The sequence below is a fragment of the Oxyura jamaicensis genome, chromosome 1 (assembly GCF_011077185.1).
Source record: "Oxyura jamaicensis isolate SHBP4307 breed ruddy duck chromosome 1, BPBGC_Ojam_1.0, whole genome shotgun sequence".
Taxonomy (NCBI): domain Eukaryota; kingdom Metazoa; phylum Chordata; class Aves; order Anseriformes; family Anatidae; genus Oxyura; species Oxyura jamaicensis.
The window spans coordinates 32,447,879-32,466,196 of record NC_048893.1 but is presented as its reverse complement, the minus strand read 5'-3'; the positions used below and the strand labels follow the sequence as shown (position 1 = coordinate 32,466,196).

General features: G+C 39.5%; 1 protein-coding gene across 2 annotated transcripts; it reads left to right on the top strand.

Moving 5' to 3' along the window:
- Nucleotides 1-38: 38 nt before the first annotated feature.
- SLC38A2 (solute carrier family 38 member 2) lies at nt 39-15,472 on the top strand. 2 transcript variants are annotated; one of them, XM_035331522.1, is made up of 16 exons: nt 39-174; nt 662-846; nt 1,061-1,142; nt 1,266-1,381; nt 4,183-4,256; nt 4,349-4,441; nt 4,635-4,716; nt 7,747-7,829; nt 8,772-8,830; nt 8,949-9,098; nt 9,545-9,624; nt 9,723-9,823; nt 10,196-10,320; nt 10,962-11,106; nt 11,242-11,339; nt 12,089-15,472. In XM_035331522.1, the coding sequence occupies exons 2-16, from the start codon at nt 728-730 to the stop codon at nt 12,185-12,187; spliced, it is 1,506 nt and encodes a 501-aa protein (XP_035187413.1). In that variant the 5' UTR covers nt 39-174; nt 662-727; the 3' UTR covers nt 12,188-15,472. The 2 variants fall into 2 exon arrangements, with proteins under 2 accessions (XP_035187413.1, XP_035187409.1); XM_035331518.1 differs by having other exon boundaries at nt 10,962-11,339.
- Nucleotides 15,473-18,318: the final 2,846 nt, after the last annotated feature.

Here is an 18,318-nt window from a genome sequence, read left to right as displayed (position 1 = left end):
CTCGCGCCGTCGGCACTTGGAGCGAGTTTTATCCTCCTCCCTGCCTTTATTTATTTAGGGGTTAGCCGGACGCTCGTCCCGCCGCCGCTTTTAGTAGCGAAGGATTTTTGCTCGCCCTTGCGAGGAGCGCCTGGTTGCCCCGAGGAAACCTCGCCCCGGCGCCGACAGCCAGAGGTAAGGCGCGGCTCGGGGGGCTGCGGAGGGGCTCGGCGTTTGTGCGCCGGCCGCTGCCGCATCCCGGGCAGGGTGAGAGAGGGGGGAAAGAAATAAAAATAAATGAATAAAGCCCCGCCGCGGCGCAGCCTGCTGTTATCCCTCTGAAGCCGGAGGGGAGGAGGGCGGGGGCGCCGCTGTGACAATCTCCCCGCGGTGCTGCCCCGGTCCCCGCGCCCCCCCCCCCCCCCCCCCCCCCCCCCCCGGGAGGTGAGGACGGCGCTCCCCCAGCCCCATCCGAGGGGCCGGGGCCGGGCCGTGCCCGCGCCGCCACCTTTGTGCGCGCGCCCCCGCGCTGCGCGCCCCCCGCCCCGCGCGCTGGTACTTTTCCACTCGGCGGAGGGCAGGCGCGCGCCGCCCACGTGACGGGCCGCGGCTCCCGCTGCGGCACTGACGTCGCCCCCCCCCCTCCTTTCTCATCCCCCCCCTCCCCCCCCCCCTCCTGCAGGCGCGGCCACCCCGCCGCCAAGGACAAAAGAGCGGTCGCCACCGCCGCGCAGAGCCCCGCCGCGACATGAGCAGCGCCGAGATGGGCAAGTTCAACATCTCGCCCGACGAGGACAGCAGCAGCTACAGCTCCAACAGCAACGACTTCAGCTATCCGTACCCCACCAAGCCGGCCGCCATGAAGAGGTCAGGGGGCTCCGCCGGGCACGGGGCGAGGCGTGCGGGGACGGAACGGGGCCGCAGCCGCCGCAGAGGTGTGCGGGCGGTGTGCCGTGCCCTCGGGAGGCTCTCCCCGCGGGCGGGTGGTGCGATTTCCTCACTTTCCAATGGAAACGGTACTCGGGATGCGGCTGCGTGAGTTTGTCCGCGATGGTCGCTGATGGTATGATGTTTTCTCCAGCCACTACGCAGATATGGATCCGGAAAATCAGAATTTCTTGCTCGACTCCAACGCTGGAAAGAAGAAATACGAAACTCAGTATGTAAGTACCTAGTAATGACCCTTCAAAACCAGAAAAAAATGCTTTCTTGCCAAATAGATGTTTGTTTTAATTCTGAAATAGTAACGACTTTCTATTAATTATGACCTATCTCCCTTTTCTCAGCATCCGGGTACTACTTCCTTTGGAATGTCAGTATTTAATCTGAGCAATGCTATTGTGGGTAGTGGCATCCTTGGTCTTTCTTATGCCATGGCTAACACTGGAATTGCTCTTTTTGTGTAAGTATCTTTTGGTTCATCAAAAAAACAACTTTCTGATGTGTAACTGATAATGAATAAATGTTTGAGGTTAAAAATTGACCTTTACAAAATAACCCAGTCATTGCTGTAGATGCGGGACTGCATTTACGGATTGTTTTCATTGAAACAGCTGTGATACGTTTGGAGGGACTTGTAAAAACTAAACATGTACATTGCAAGTTCTCTAATGTAAAAATGATTTAAAGTGACTTTACCTTTGCTTTCTTAGCTGTAGATTCTTCATGAATAACTGATAGACTTCCCTTGAAAAGTCCAGAATTCACATGAAAACTAATAAAAAAAATTCCTGTGGTCATTACTGGAAGTCATAATTGCACAGAAAGTACAGAATTTGGCTGTAGTGAGTTAGAAGAAAAAACTAGGAGGAAGAGGATTATTTTTGTCCTTTGTAAATCTGGCCTTCTCTACTCTTAAAAAAAATCAATATCCTGGTACCACTGATCGGGGTTGGGGTCTCCTTTTCCTCCACTGACATATGCCTTTAAGGAATAATGTATTTACATCAACAAAGAAATCCTTTTTCTTGCTGTGCTTTTTACTCAATTCAGGGAACTGATTTGAACTACACCTATAAAAATCCCTGTCTGTCTGCATGTGGAATAACCGGTGTGTCTTTATTGCTAGATCTGTATTGGCAGATCCTTTCAGGTATAGGAAAAGACCATAGTAGCGCAATTGGAAATTGCATGAGGAAACAGTTACCTACAGTGCTTCTAAATGTCCTGGGAAAGGAGATGCTTCATATATTGAAGGCAGTTTGGCTCACACAACATGCAATTTAAGTGACTCTGTGCAAATGGGAATCCTAATACTCACTTAGATGATACTAAGCAGAAGGAACAATTTGCCATAAATTCATAATAGGGAGATACTTCACCTGTTCACATGTCAGTTTCATGCTCTTTGAAGATGTTTTACAGCAGGCATAAGATAACCAGAATAATATAAGTTAAAACATCTCTGAGGAGAAACAAAAATGAAGGGAGAAGGAAATACAAAGTTGGATATCTAAACAGATCTATACGTGATGGGGGGGGTTCTTTTCTGAAGAGGAAAGAATGCTTAAAGCTATCAAATTAACAATTGGGTGCTGAGGTCATTTATTTACCTTTCATTTCCAGATAGTGCATTGAAATCTATTTGCTGTAGTGCTGATTCAAAGATAAACTAGCCTGTTACACTTCAAGATCTGATGTAGTTGGTAGAGTTCTGCTGCAGGAAAGCAGAATTGTCAATCACTAATGATACTGAGGGCTTATGATGACAATGAGGGCATCACAGACATCTTTTAATAACTAGGTTACAGATTCAGATCCAGATGCAGTTGATTATGACAGTAAATTCTTAGAAGACTGCGTGGAATCACTTGTCAGCGCTGTACTAAATGAACGAGTGATACGGTCCTGAAGCCAGAAACTGAGTGAGCTTCTAGATGATTTTGCTGACTGATCTTGTCAACACTCTAAGCAGCTATTCAAGGTTAGGACCAAAGGATCCAGAACCTGTATTGTTTTAATTAAACGTAATTAAATGTAACCTTTTAAGCATCTCATTGTACTGTTCCTAGTTGATGCCTAAATTAAATCCTGGTTAAATCTGTGCCTATCAGAAACACAGAGGTTTATTTGTGTGTGCATGCGTTGGTGTAGAATTGGCACGGTAACACAAGTTTCCTGGATCCCTTGAACAGATCTGTGAAGCTTTTTTCTTAGATGTTCTTGTTTCCAAGTCTTTGTACTATATTTACTAATTTCAGCAATGCTAAAAATTACTCAAAAGGAAATTGACAGATTACACTGAGAGATCCAAAAGGAGCTTCATGTTTTTTAGGAAATGTGCTGCTTCTTAAGTTTATAGTAAAGTAGCTTCTTCCTTTTGGTTTAAGAAGGGCTGGGGGGGGCGGGGGGGGGTTGAATACACTGTAGTTTTCCACAGTGTTCATCAGCTGTAAAGAAGTCCCCCCTAGTGTGCCACTCCAGGTAGTGCATTTGCTGTGCTTCACTTCAGAGATCTGAATTGTAGGTGTTTCAGAACTGTGTTTCTGCAAGTAATATATGCAGCATGTAAAATCTGTGGAGAAGATAAACAAGCCACTATCAACTTCCATGTAATCACACAGGAAAAATAACTTTTGAGCTAATAAAGTATATTTTTAATGTAAACTTGTATTTCCATTTGAAGACTAAGTGCACAGCTCTCAACATACATTCATTTTCATTACGTCCTTCAAGGCTTTTGCAGATTCATCTTTACATTTAAAAAAAAAAAGAAACACGTTTACATGTTTAAGCTGAAAGGCTGATTTGTTCATGACTAAGGTAGTCTTCAGCTGCAGTTTTAGCTGATGATACACTCAGGACATACTATTGAACAAGGAAGACAGGAGAAACACATTGTTTCCAACAATGATATAAAACCATTGCCATTGGTAGTTTGTGAAATAATTGATATAAAATGTATCCAACTGTAATGACCTGATACTTGTTCTTCCTTCTGCTACCTTATACTGACTAGGTTAACTCTACATTAGAATTCCTCTAAAACGTGTTCCTCTGAAATGCACTTTCATATAAAATCCTTTTTAAATGAGGCATTAATTGGGTTTTCAAAATGCTTTTAGCTGGCCTTAGAGTCTACAGTTTATGCCCAGATAATATTTTAATACGGTTTTTATTTCGTTGTTTGATCTGCCTTTGTTTAATAAGGTTACAATAAGTCATTTATGGCTATTAAAAAGTTGCATGTTTTTCCACCCCCAGGATACTCCTGCTATTTGTCTCAATAGTTTCTTTGTATTCAGTACATCTCCTTTTGAAGACTGCCAATGAAGGAGGTATGTCAAAGTACTATCTTGCAAGCATGCTATTTGTCTCATACTATGTTTTGGGGAAATGCCATTCCAATGGGTTGTTTTGCTTTCTTTAGGATCTTTATTATATGAACAATTGGGAATGAAGGCTTTTGGTATGGCTGGAAAACTTGCTGCTTCTGGATCAATCACAATGCAGAACATTGGAGGTGAGGGCAAGATCTTAAAATGTCTATATTGTCAATAATAATTGTTCCCTACTTATTGTGGAGACTTTTTTTCACACAACATGTGTTCATTAACTGCTTCTGTTCAAGTGAGGTTATGAAACATGTTATGTGATTCTTGCATCTTGTGACATATTCTATATTTGTAATGATCTATGATGTTATTCACCTACAGCTATGTCAAGCTACCTCTTCATAGTGAAATATGAGTTACCATTGGTCATCAAGACATTTATGAACATCGAAGAGAACACAGGGTAGGTGTTAGAACTCCTCATCAGAGAAACTATTAGGAGAAACAAATCTGGAGACTGTATATATTTTTATATGAAGACCACGTTCGGTACACCATAGGGTAGCTTCTTACTCAGACAGAGATACAGTAAGTTTGCCCTTTCCCTGAGTGCTCCACTTCACTTAGATCCAGCCTGTCCTTGGAAAAGGGTAGAAAAACACAGGTATTGCATCTTATTACAGAAAGCTGTTCTCTAAAGAACTTCAGGTAAGTGTTAACGTATGTACGTGTAACATGTATGGCAGTACATACTCTTGATAAGGAAAGGTAAACACTATTATGTGTTGTTTTTTAAATTATATTCCAACTAGTTTCCAGTGGTTGTTCTGCTTTTCTCATGTTAACGTTGTAGGAAATGACTGAATGTAAGTTAGGTGAAGTCACGTAATGAATGTCAAAAGGGGCAGTTTTCAAAAAAGGTGTGGGAACTAAACCCTGAACTAAAAGTTCACATGCCTGAGACCAAAATCATGAACTCATGGCATGAACTGAATCATGCCATTTAGTCCTGGAGACAACTTAACTCCATTGTGGCTTTCCTGCTTGGCTCTTAGTGAGGATGCCTTGGGTAGAGTTCATGTTACCTAACTGTACTGGTCTGAAAATAAGATTTTGAGCTCATCTGTAATCTGGTATTTGTATAATCTTTGAGAGAGAAGGTTCTTTGTAGTGGCCAGTTTAGTGCACCTGACTTAGACACCTGTTTTGGGCATCTCCAATGAGTGATTTATCATATCACTCTGTATTGAGAGGGTATGTAAAAACAGTTAACTAAAACAAGACGCCTAACTTAGATGGATAGAGTTAAGTGCTATAAATCTCACTCTTCAGAGTTGTACTTCTGTGCCTTGTCCTGAAGTGTCCCAGTCTTGAGAGGGCTGAGCAGCTCAAGACTCCAACTTACACCTAAGCCTGAGTTCAGAAGGTAGGCATTTTTCTGCCTGTGTTCCCCAAGGGGTTCAAGCCATTTGGTGTTCATACAGCTTGCTGATGGATATTGTCATGATGACAGTGCTAGTCTTTTTTTTTTTTTTTAATGTATTCAGATGAATAATACAATACCTGATTTATTTAATAGTGTAGTTCTTACAAGTTCATTCTGGGACAATTCATTTCCCTCATTTGGTTGAATCCAAGTCCTTATGTTCCACTTCTTAAGGAAGTTGGCAATACTTACAAGGTGGTTTGGAGACAAATATTTTTCACTGACCTGTCTTCAGAGAAGAATTCAAAATCAGTTGTAATTGAAGAGGGAAGTTTCAGCACTGTGAGTTGCATTACATAAATAAAGCTGCTGCTCCGCAACTGCGGCAGCAGTGTCAGAGTTTGTATTTACAGTGTTTTCTTGTTGGCTGATACTAGGTAGCTGTACACTGATTTAAAGTAAATCTTTTCTCAGTGCTGTAGCAACTGTGGACCCCATTTAACTGACTCTCTCCATGCATTGCTTAGGGGAGGCTGGGTGGCTACCATTGGCATGGATTCCACTCTGGCAGCCTGGTGCCTAAAATGTAAGCACTTACCTGTTTAAATGTCCCAAAATAATGCTTACTGTAGAAGAAAATGTTCTGGAATTCTGCAACAATATTACAAAGGCTATCTCAATTTTTACAGTTTGTTCTGCAATTTTTAAAATACTCAGCTGTATTTTGAAGCTGTGCAGTCCCATTCTTCAGTCCTCACTGAAAATCTGTTAAGTCCTTGGTTTGAAAGTCCAAATGCTCTTCGTCGTAGATACACAATAACATTGTGTACATTGTTCTGACTCACAAATGCCATGAGTCTGCTCTGATTTCTTTTAAATTTCCATGTTACATTTAAAAAATAGAGGAGAAATAAGAGCTTACCACATTAATGTCCTACACATCTGAACTTTGTAAAATACATTTTTTTTTACGTTCAGCTATCCAAGGTAAAACTGGGGAAAGAATCAAATTGTTTTTTCACTTGCTACATACATCCAGAGCAAGTCTGTTAAAGTTACTCCATATTTAAACTAGCATATGGGCTTATAATAGCCTTATAATTCAGCCATTGAGTTTGAATGCACAAATTTCCAACTGGGTAATAAAATTTTGTTTATCTAAATAACATACAATTTTGAAATATATTCTGTATATATTATCTACCAGTATTTAAAGTATCAATGTTTGGAAATAAATGCTTAGTGTTTCTTGAATTATTTAAAGAATATGGGATATTCCTGTAGGATCAGATAAGGGAAGCAATTGCTCTGCCATGATAAACCACTCGAGATCAGTTTTCCTGTTAGTTCAGTGAAACTGCATTATATTTACAGAGATTAGCTTTGTTTTCCCGTGTTTCAAAGGAAGATGGTCACCTTCTAGCTCTCTAAAATGTTTGTTCAAAAGTTGCTTTTGCTTTTTGTGGAATAAAGGGCAAAACCAATGTGAAAGAAAAAACTTCTGAGCTTCTTAACCATTGTTTTCCTACTGGAAGGGACTAAACATGCTTCCAGTAGAATCCCACTGCTTTTTCGTATTTTCCAGCCAGTGGGCTTGAGCTACTGCCTTAACTCCAGCCCTCATCTGTTTTTCTTTAATACCTGCAGGGCACCCAACAGAATTTTATTGCCATTAAAGTGGATTATTACCTTGCTGGGGCCCTGCTGTATTCTAATACATCTGGAGAGTTGGGAATCAACATTTAAGCAAATTACTGTTTTTCATGGTTTATCCCAGTTGGCTTTCCTTCTGGTCAATCATTTACCTTTGTCTTCTGACTTCCAGATGCATATTAATTTTGGAAAAGGACACTAAAGGAAAGGCACAATGTAGGTTTGGGGTGAGATGGGAAGGTATTGTAGGGCACTAGGTCCATGTAGTAAGTTGAATGCTAATCCTTTGTGATATCAGATAGTGCATTTATGTAAATAGCAGCTACATGTTGTAGGAGAAGATAAGTGTGAAGACTAACCACAAATGTAACTTTTCAATGCTTCAATTAATTACAGATACTCTTTTTCCTACAGAGAATGGTATCTTAATGGCGACTATTTAGTGCTGCTGGTGTCTGTCATCCTCATTCTCCCCCTGTCATTACTGAAAAATTTAGGTAAGCAATAGAGTACAATCAAGTTTAAAATGCATTGAAAATACTGTGAGGAAATGGCTAATGGGATGTTTTGAGTCTTGGAGTGCTGTGTGAATTGACAGCGTCTCTAAGCTTGTCTCATCTGACTTCTCAGTGTTTAGGTAATTGTTCTCAACCTGCTTTAAAAAAAAAAAAGGGTCAAGATGAGTGCCTCTAAGGCAACGTGTGTTTGTGGAATACAAAAGGACAATAGATAGGAGAGCTTTAGAACAAGGATCAGCAGTACTTTGTGTTTTAATCACAGAGTTTGACCTGTCTTGGTCAGCTGTGAAATAGTATAATGGTGTTATTAGCAATCCTGTAACAGTCTCAATAGAATAGGAATGCTAGCCCTGGGCAGTTAAATTGTCTTTCCAGTGTAGATAGAAGTCAGCTTTTTCATTCTAGTTCCCAAGCAGTAGTAGAATATTTGTACCAGATGCCTTACATGAAATTCAGCGATATATGTGAATAACTTAGATAATACACTATTTGTTCAAGTAATCCTGTACTGAAACCTTAATAACTGAAAGTCTTGATGTGAATTGCTTTCTAAAGTCATTAATTCCTACAAGTTAAATGAATTGATTAAAAACAGAATTGAAGGCAAACTTGTTGCAGAGGCTATTCCACGAGAATTAATCCTACAGTTACATTTAGTATATAATAATGAAAAATCACACAGTTTATTAAAAAAAAAAAAAAGATAAGTTCAGCAGCACAAACTCACTGCTGCATTTTCCTTACATGTCTTTGAGAACTTCCAGATCTGGGTTGAGATTAATTACAGTTGATATATACTTAATTTGGTTTATGCAATGTAAGGAAAATGTCAATCCAAGGAAATCCTGTTCAGAAAATACTCTTTTATTTTGGCATGAATATTGTATCTTAGACTTTGTTTTTTATCTTTCTTGATTACAGGGTATTTGGGCTATACCAGTGGTTTTTCCTTACTTTGCATGGTCTTCTTCCTGATCGTTGTAAGTATAATTCTGTAGACTTCCAACTGCATTTTGAAGTGGAATTAAACAAAACTACTGAAAAGTTTTACATATTGCATTAGTCAAAGTAACAATAAATATATTGCTTTATTTCTAGGTAATTTGGAAGATGTTTCAGATTCCTTGCCCTATGGGCAGTGACGTAGTGAACATAACATTAATAAATGCGACACTGGCGCCTTTGGTCAATGAAAACATAACAAGCGATGATGCCTGCAAGCCAAAATACTTCATCTTCAACTCACAGGTAACAGACTGAAAATCAGATTCTGTGTTGAAAATCACTGAAAGAGACTGTATGCACAAGAGAAGAAGGACCTAATTTATTCAAGTCTTGACTCTGACCAATAAGCTCAATTACAGTGGTGAATCTTAACACATGGGAAAGAAGTATGTATAATAGCCAATATCAACATCAGGATATGATGAGTTGCAGAAATCGTTCTAAATACAATACATTCAGTTCAGCATCGACTTCAGTGAGATCTGAGAGTATTTGGTATCTCAGGGTCTGATAAGAAAATAACCATAAAATTGCTGTTTCACTTTTGCCAAAGTTTCAGTTATAAAGGATAGCTAGTCTTTATGAAAAAAATAAAAGAGAGAACCTAAGCCAAAAATGGAATTTTTTGGATTTTTTTAACTGTATTTCTAATGTCTGCTTATTTAAAAAAATACATATTTGTTTTGCAGACTGTCTATGCTGTCCCAATCCTAACGTTCTCTTTTGTCTGCCATCCTGCAATTCTTCCCATCTACGAAGAACTGAAAGGGTAAATGCTAGATATGAGACCATTATTTCACTGCATAAACAAAGTATTGTAAACTGCCATCCACTCATTGCTAACAGTATTTCTTTTTCTCCTTACAGCCGAAGCCGTAAAAGGATGATGAATGTGTCCTATGTATCTTTTTTTGCCATGTTCCTCATGTATTTATTGGCTGCTCTCTTTGGATACCTAACGTTTTATGGTAAATATTGCCATCACTGCTTTCTTTTAAATAAATTATGCTCTGCAAAACCACAGTATTATTTTTAAGGTAGAGCAAGCAAGCTCTTACTTTAGGTTACAAATACACTGCATTTTTTTAATATTTCTATAAGCCTGCACCCAAAAGTAGATCAGTAGGCTGAAGGCACAGGATTAAAATTGAATTAAAACAGATTCATTGCCTCCAAGTTATCACTGCATAAAATTGGAGATGTACTTCCAAGAACTGTGAAGTTCTTGGTTAACATTGCTTTAACTTAGGATTCCTAGATTCACTTAGGATATTGTGCAGACAGAGTTGTCTTGAGAACTATGTTAACTACATCTAATTAAAATTCTGTTTTCTTTTTAGGAAATGTTGAATCAGAATTGCTTCATACCTACTCGGCTTATCTGGGTCCTGATGTTCTTCTTCTTATTGTGCGTCTCGCTGTCCTTATGGCTGTAACCCTTACTGTACCTGTAGTTATTTTCCCAGTAAGTGATTTTTTTAATCTTACTACCATTTTTCATCTGTCCTGCTGTAGTCATTAGTTGATTTGGCAACTTCAATGTATTAATTTCTAGAATTTTTCTCTAATGTGGAAGAAAAAAATTATTCTAGTAAGCTTGTTGAAATATCTCTGTACTGTTAAATGAAATAAATAAATAGCCAACATTTAAAAGCAGTAGATACAAAGACATACAGCTGTATCATTTTCCTGATATGATTTAATTGGCGGTGGTGGAACAGATTGCCACTTTCTAAAAGAACTTATGTTACCAGCTTACAGAAATCAGCCTGGTTTTGTAAGTACATTGTTAGTAGGAATTCTGGCCAATTAGCTGTATATTGTTGAGCAACTTCCTTAGATTTAATGAAAAAAATGATTTATCATTGTTAAAAAGAGAGATTTTTTCCTTGGGATTCTCAGTCTATTGCTCTGCTTTTAAAATCTAGATAACTGAAAGCAGACTTAAAATAGATTTTTACTTTCAATTCTTTCAACTTTAATTAAAATGTAAAGTTTTCAGGAAAATGTTAAAACACTTGAAAGTCAAATTCAGGTTACTCTCTATTACATTGACAATGAAAACTAACCTGTCTTTTTCTATTACATTTTTCTTTTCATTAAAAGATTCGTAGTTCCATTACCCAGCTACTGTGGGCAGGGAAAGAGTTCAGCTGGTGGCGTCACTGTTCTATTACAATTGTTCTTCTGGCATTTACCAACGTGCTTGTTATCTTCGTCCCTACTATTCGAGACATCTTCGGATTCATTGGTAAGCATTTTCATGTCATTTTGGGCAGTTCCTTAAGTCTTGGAAATTACAGTTACAATCTAATAAAATTATACTTACCTCTTCACTTACACTTACCTGTTAACAAAATTTTATTTTTGTGCTCTGTAAACACAGGTGCATCTGCAGCTGCCATGCTGATCTTTATTCTGCCTTCTGCCTTCTATATCAAACTAGTGAAGAAGGAACCAATGAAGTCAGTGCAAAAGATTGGGGTATGTATAGATAAATATAGAATGGTTACACTTGCTTTTACTAGTGCAGAGCAAGAACTTTAGTTTCCTTCTTCATGACTTTGAAATCCTAGTAAAGGAAGTCAATGAATTGGCATCGAATGTCATTTTAATTAATATACAGAAGTTATATAGGTACTCAGAACTGAGGAGATAGCCACCACAAGGCTCAATTCACTTCAGTGGCTTTTTTTTTTCTTTTAATCTCCTCATCTCAATGATGAGTGCTACAATGAAAAGTGCTACATCTAGGTCATTCTGATGCTGATGAGAACCAGCTTTCAACAGTTTACTGACAAGTGCTATCCGAAAAAGCCTTGCAGTTCTCCCTTAAATTTTCTTTCAAGACTTACTTACCTAATTTACCTCATGACAGTTTACCTCCACCTATCATTTATGTCTTCCTGACTGACTGGTGTTGGTGCTTTTACTGATCTCAGACTTACTGACTTAAGAGTCATGTCAGTGCAGAGTGGCACAGCCTGACTGCTAGCAGCAGAGCTACGTTAATTTCCATCAGTTGAGGGTGAGGTCTGCTATATTGAAAAAAAAGGTATTATTTGAAAAAAGACCCCAGTTACAAGACAGATGCCCATCTCCTTATTGCTTACTGTGATAGTTTTTTTTCACTAGTTGCTCCTTCCCCCATGAGCAGCAGCATTTGTGTGTTATATGAGCATGACTTACAGTAGCAAAAACTGATAACGCTTCTTTATATTTTCTCTTTTCAGGCTGCGTTATTCTTTCTAAGTGGTATAGTTGTGATGACTGGGTGTATGACACTGATTATTCTAGATTGGACCCATAGTGATGTATCCGATGGCCATTAACTGTCCTGGTCTAATACTCGCTACTCCACTTCAAATGCCAGTGTTCACTCAGATACCTACTGAGAATGAAAATGAGCTATTCAGCTTCCTTTAAAATGCAGATTCTTTGTTGATGGTTCTTCTGATTGTAGAATACCTGAACTCTGCCTTTAAGAAACTATTCTGCATGATGGAAATGGATGTTGACATCAAATTATGAGTGTCTGGCTGAAGGAAGTGACAACTTTATTCCATTCCAGAGAATGGACAGAACTCTCTGTAGACTTTTATCAAGCCATGTTTGGCTTTCGTCATTGTTACTTGGATATTTTGTTATTTTACTTGAATGTGCCTAATGGAACCATTTGATGTGAGAAATGACTCTTAATTTACAGCAAAGTGTTGAAATAACCAATGAGAGAGAGAAAGAGAAACACTATTATTTTTTGTACCAAAAATTCTTATGGACCTCAAAAGCACTATTTTGACTTTAAGAAACATTTTTTTCTAAAAAGAATGAAAGAATATCATAGCAGAGCTCATAAAAGTATTTAATCAGTGTCCTAAATTAAATCTAGTTTGCCTTTCTGTAGAGGCATAACTAGAAGAAAACTTATGTTAAAAATATTCCTAATTACCAAAACAGAAGATAAACCAATTTAAGTCAAAATCCTCTAATTTTAAATGCTTCCCATAAAATTCAATTAATTTGAAGTATAGTGAAAATAATCCTCAAAATCCTATTTCACTATACTTAATTTTAAACTACAGTTATCTTTGTTTCTAAAAATGGTGTGGAAACCCAAATTTTCAAGCTTTAAAAAATAATGACCCTTTAGAAGAGGTATGTTTGAGGAAAACATACCTTAGTGTAGAACTCAAAAAGGTGGTGTTGACATTTCCCTTCTTGAGGTACTTAATAGTGCAATTGGGTAAGACAGGGTTTGGGGTTTTTTGCTTTTTTTATTGTTTGTTTTTTTGTTTTCTGTTGTAGATATAAACTAAATGGCACTGAAGCATATCATGCCATTGATATAAAACTCCCTCCTGGAGTTCTGTTTATTCATAAGGTCCACTGTCAGTTGTAGCAATGTTTGTCAGTTTTTTTTTCTGTCCAATCTTGAAACAGTAGGAAAAGAAAAAGGTCCTAATGTAGTTTACCAGTTGTATAATATTCCAAAACTGTACAGTATTTCTCAAATTACTTATCCATTATTGGATTTTGAATTACTTGACTATTCTGTTTGTGAGTCAAATCCACAAAATAACTGCACCAGTGTTTCGTGCTTGGTACAAACTCTCTTCACAAACACAACTGGGATTCCTCTTCCAATTTATACTGTATAGTAGTACTAAAGATAACCTCATAGACTGGATAGTCATCTCATACTTGTTTGCTTCAGAAATAGGTAAGTTTCTTAATGAGCCCTAGCTAGCTAGCTGATGAAACAGGTGCTGTATGGTTGTGATAGCTGTTTTGTTTCTAGTGCATGTTTAATCTCTCATTCTTATCCCAGGTTGAAGAGAAATAACACTTGTGTAACAGCGTACTTGGCTTATAAGAGGTTCTCAAACACAACAATATCGGGTACAAAAGCCTAGATAGAGATTATTAATGAAATAATCATGGCAATGTGGTGAGCTGTCTTCATCTAACTTAATGTTTTAGAAATCCATTTTACAATGTTCTGCTCGGTATTTATGTCAGAGGGAACAAGTAGGGGCCTGTATTCCATTGATTAGACAGTGCCCAAGACTTTTTGCTCTTATAGAATCAATCAGGAACAAATCTAAATCATAGTCATTGTTTGGCAGATAACATCAAGCTCTGCCCAGCCATTTAAAATCTATGAAAAAATTGCAGGTATTTTGTATTGATACTTCTGCATGGCTGTAAGTACTGGTCACTAAGTCTGTAATATAAAACTGTAATGAGAAGTTAGATTCCTTTTTGTGTTGTTTGTATCATTAGTTCAGTGGTACTCAACTGACAATTAACAATCCTGGAGTCAGCACTGACTAAAGCTCCTTAGGTACTTCTCTGCCTCAGGTACTTGACATCCGTGGCTAACTATCCCATGATACCTGATCACTGTACAGGAGTAGGAGTGCTGAGCGTGTGCCTCGGTACTTTGGCAGCTTTTCTTCTTCCACTTCACCAACTTAGAACAGTGGAAGAGATTTAAAATGTTGTCTACCTTTGAGTAATTTGTAGCACATAAGGGATGGAAACACTTTCCTTGCCAGTATTTAAAAAAAAAAAAAAAAAAAAAAAAAAGGTGAAAAATAACCCCTCCTTCCTTTCAGTAACCATAGGAGAGGAGGTAGAAATGAGAAGTCACTCCGCAGTCCTTCTTGGCAGCCAGAGAGGAGAAAAAAAATTGTGATGACGCCTCATCATGTTGCATGATAGGTGTCACTTAGTTCTCCTAGTGTAGCAATTTCTCGATTTTTACATTGTGTTGTTCTTTGACTGGCTCTCTACCTGCAACAGTTGAGTTCCACTTGGCTGGCTTGGTTTCGAATGTATGGTTTTTTTGAAACTTGTCTGTCTAAAGTCACGTACATAACAAACCACCTGAAAGAGCAGCTTCAGTATTAAACCACTGTTTTGTCACCTCAGTTAGACATTACCGTCTTCCATGATATTTCAGTCATAAGTGTAACATTATTTATAAAACATTAATCCATTAAGTCTAAGCCTATTTTTCAATATTTATGATAGTCTATGTACATAAATTGTATGTGTGTATATACTGTAAGTATAATGTATATAATGTAGGTTTGGGATTCGAGTTTTATGTATATATTCCTCTCTCATTACTGAATATTACATCATTTCAATGAGTTGTTCATGTTGTACATCTGTGTAACAACTGTCAAAGGAAAAGGTCCTTTTACAACAACATGGAATACCTACAAAAATGGAGGTAACGTGTTAACACCTGAGGTGTGTAGGAAAACACTACGGTTGTATTTATTACAAATGTATATGTTGCAGTAAACACAGGCGTCACTTGGGTCCATAAAAAGCGTAGTTCAGGTTCATGTATGCTTTTCCTGTAAAATCTGCCATGGATGTTACAATCTCCTGAATGCAGCAATTTAACAACTTTTATGATCTAACAGCTTTGTTAGGCCATCGGCTTCAGGCATCCTGCGGTACATCCGTGTACATATGTGAATATCCGCTGTATTGTTAGAGGCCAACAGTCTGACTGCACTTGTTGGCAGAGAGCGCAACACAGTTTCAATGAAACATTGTATGTTTGTTTTAACTGAACTTAAATAAATAGATAATCCTAAGCAATGTTGTGGTGGTTCTTGAGGGGGGGGAGGGGCGGGGCATGTGGAGGTTTTTCTGTAAAGCTGACGTTGAAGTGCACCTTTAATTTCATGCATGTTTAATAGATTTATAAGCACTTTTTAGGAAGGGAGTGGGGCGAATTCCATATGATGAAGTCTACAAGTTGTGAAACTGCCAAAGTAACCAGAACGAGTCTGAATGTCAGAGAAAATGAGAGATGAAATTCAGCAAGGAACCTCTGTTATGTCAGTCTTTGCCATACAGGCACAAATAGCTGCAGACAAGAGTTGTTCTATTGCGTCTTGTATAATCATAATGAGCCTCGCCAAAATCTGGTGCCATTTTCCTGCAGATGAATCTCCAGGAGGGTGACTGTGATTTTATAAACATTTTCAAAACAGGGGCTTCTGTTTATTTTGGATTATATCTTATGGGCAACATACAAGTGCAACATACCAATTTCTTCATTGTCCAGAAACTTGCATCAAGTCACGAATCTTAATATTTCTGAAGCACTAAGAATTAGGTTTGAAAAGAATAATGGAGGTGTAATTGTGTTTGCAACAAAATTATATATGAAATGACTATTAAAGACATACAGTTAGGCACCCTGAAATTAGGAAATTTCTCAATTAAGGTTGCTTTAATTACATGGTCACATAGTATTTTGTTGTTGTTACCCCCACTGAGTAGCTAGCTATTCATTATTTTTTATCATGTCTGTGTTCACAGCATTTGTGTTTCTCAATGACCAAAGCCCATTCTGATGAGTGATGGATGTGGTCATTTCTTCCCAGTTCTCATTTTAATGTCATTTATGTGAAATGTAAATGATTATTCATTTTTTCAATGTTGCAGGCCTGTAAGAAGGTGTTATTGTTCAGTCCTCAAGTAGGGACGGCGCTGTGAAGTAGGCATGCATTTGAGGGCGCAGTGATGTCCTGCACTCACTTATTTTGTATTTCAGCATTTATTTACGTGCATCTAAAGCATAACCCTAACTGACATAACCCTAAGACAGAGGTTTTGAGTGATCATCATTCTTGAAATGAGCTCTAAGCACTATGTTAGCCACCTGCAAACAGTAGCAACATCTGGAAATGTCTGTTCTCTTAGCTTGCCTACCACCACACAGGTTTCGTACCAGTCTGGGAGCCATCTCCTTATAATACCATTTGACTTTGAACAATTAACCCCACCCTTCTGCAGTCAGGCATCTCTGTCAACTTAGATACTATGGGAACTGGGCGGGGGGGGCTGCAGAAGTGAGTTATTGTTGATATACAGGCTCACCGAGTACGATAAATGAGATGGTGCAATTAAAAAAAAAAAAAAAAACCTTGCACTGTGTATCAGTGTATGTAAAATCATGTTCTCCACACCCCTTCACCCATCACAAAGCCTCTACAGGGATAAGATGTCACTTAAGGAGGGTTTATTCACAATGCTCAGACTTGGGAATCTCCAGAGTCCTCTGTGGGTGGGCAGTGGCATCTTCACATCCTCTTGGTTCCCCTCACATTTTCGTCTTCCTTCCCCTCCGTCCTTGCCCAGCAGGTCTGTCCCAAGGCCATGCCTGCTCTCCTCACCTCCAAATGTTTGTCCAGTGCCTGGGTCCCATCAGATGGTGCCCAAAGCCCCCGTTACTTAGCTCGCGTTCCTGTTGCAGAGCAGCCCCGTTCCCATTCAGTAAGCATGCCTGGGCTTCCCTTCTAGAGAAAACAAGCAGAGGGCTGGTGTTGGTCCACCAGGTTTTGGTGCTGGAAGGAGCAGAGATGCCTTGAGGGACCCCCAGTCCTGTCCTTCCAGGCGTTTGGACGTGCCCTCACACCTCCAGTGCAGAAGTGTCCAGTGCCTGTTTCCCAGCCTCGCATCATGGTTTCAGTTCCTCGGATGTGACAGCCTAAACCCCACCTCCCCTCAAGTCCATTCCCTTCCCCATCCCATTTTTGCTTCTGTCCTCTTGCACAACTGGTTCAAGCTGCCATAAGGCAGCTTGTGTCAGCTGCATCGCTCTAAATCTGTGCCCAGCCCCAGTCTGCTCCACACTCCCACCACCCCCAGCTCCTCTGTGAGCCGCATCCTCCCCTTGTCCGCTGCCTGCCCGACCACCTGCCTGCCACAGCCCAGCTCCCACCTTTCCCAGGCACAGCGGGAAATCCTCCTGCCCATTGCCCAGCAGTCATTGGGCTTCTCATCCACTTGGACCCACCTGGAAAACCAACAAGAGGTCAAATGGGAAAATGAAGCCCATGAGTCCCTCTTGTAGCAAACCAGACAAAAGCCGGTACTGTACCCACACCTACACTATTTTTCTCCATCCCGGAAAGGTCCATGATTTGCCCAATTCCTCCTGCACATTGCATGTTTTGAAGCCTGTGCTCACTCTGTTAGCTGGCCTTTCACCTCTGGATTTTCTGTGAGAGCATTCATCTCATGTATGCCATACTGCACCCAGCTGCTTCCATCTAACCTTAAACAGTCAATTTCAACCCGAAATCTACTATAAGGCAGAAGCACAGCAGCGTCTCCTTTCCCAGGAGCCAGCCCCAAACTGCAGTAAGCTCTTCTGAACGAGCAAGGAAAGCCCGGTCCATGTCACCAGCTGGGTGACACCAACACATGAGCTCTGTTTCCAAACCGAGTCAGCCATTTAACATAAAACAAATGTTATTCCTTGCTGCCACAGATTTCCAGCCATTATGGCAGGTCAAACACAGCACTTCCCTATTCCTGCACTTAATAGAGCTGGTTTCCATCTTGTGGTTAAATTTCTCAAGCCATTTAAACAATCCCTATCTTGGATCAACATGCTGCTTATCTCCAGGTCCCAGTGGAGAAGTCT

Bases quoted from the DNA above. Each gene is read 5' to 3' on its own strand.
- SLC38A2 (XM_035331518.1), top strand. From the start codon at position 728: ATGAGCAGCGCCGAGATGGGCAAGTTCAACATCTCGCCCGACGAGGAC. The intron at 4,442-4,634 runs GTGAGGGCAAGA...ATTCACCTACAG, and splicing joins CACAATGCAGAACATTGGAG to CTATGTCAAGCTACCTCTTC. The intron at 8,831-8,948 runs GTAAGTATAATT...CTTTATTTCTAG, and splicing joins TGGTCTTCTTCCTGATCGTT to GTAATTTGGAAGATGTTTCA.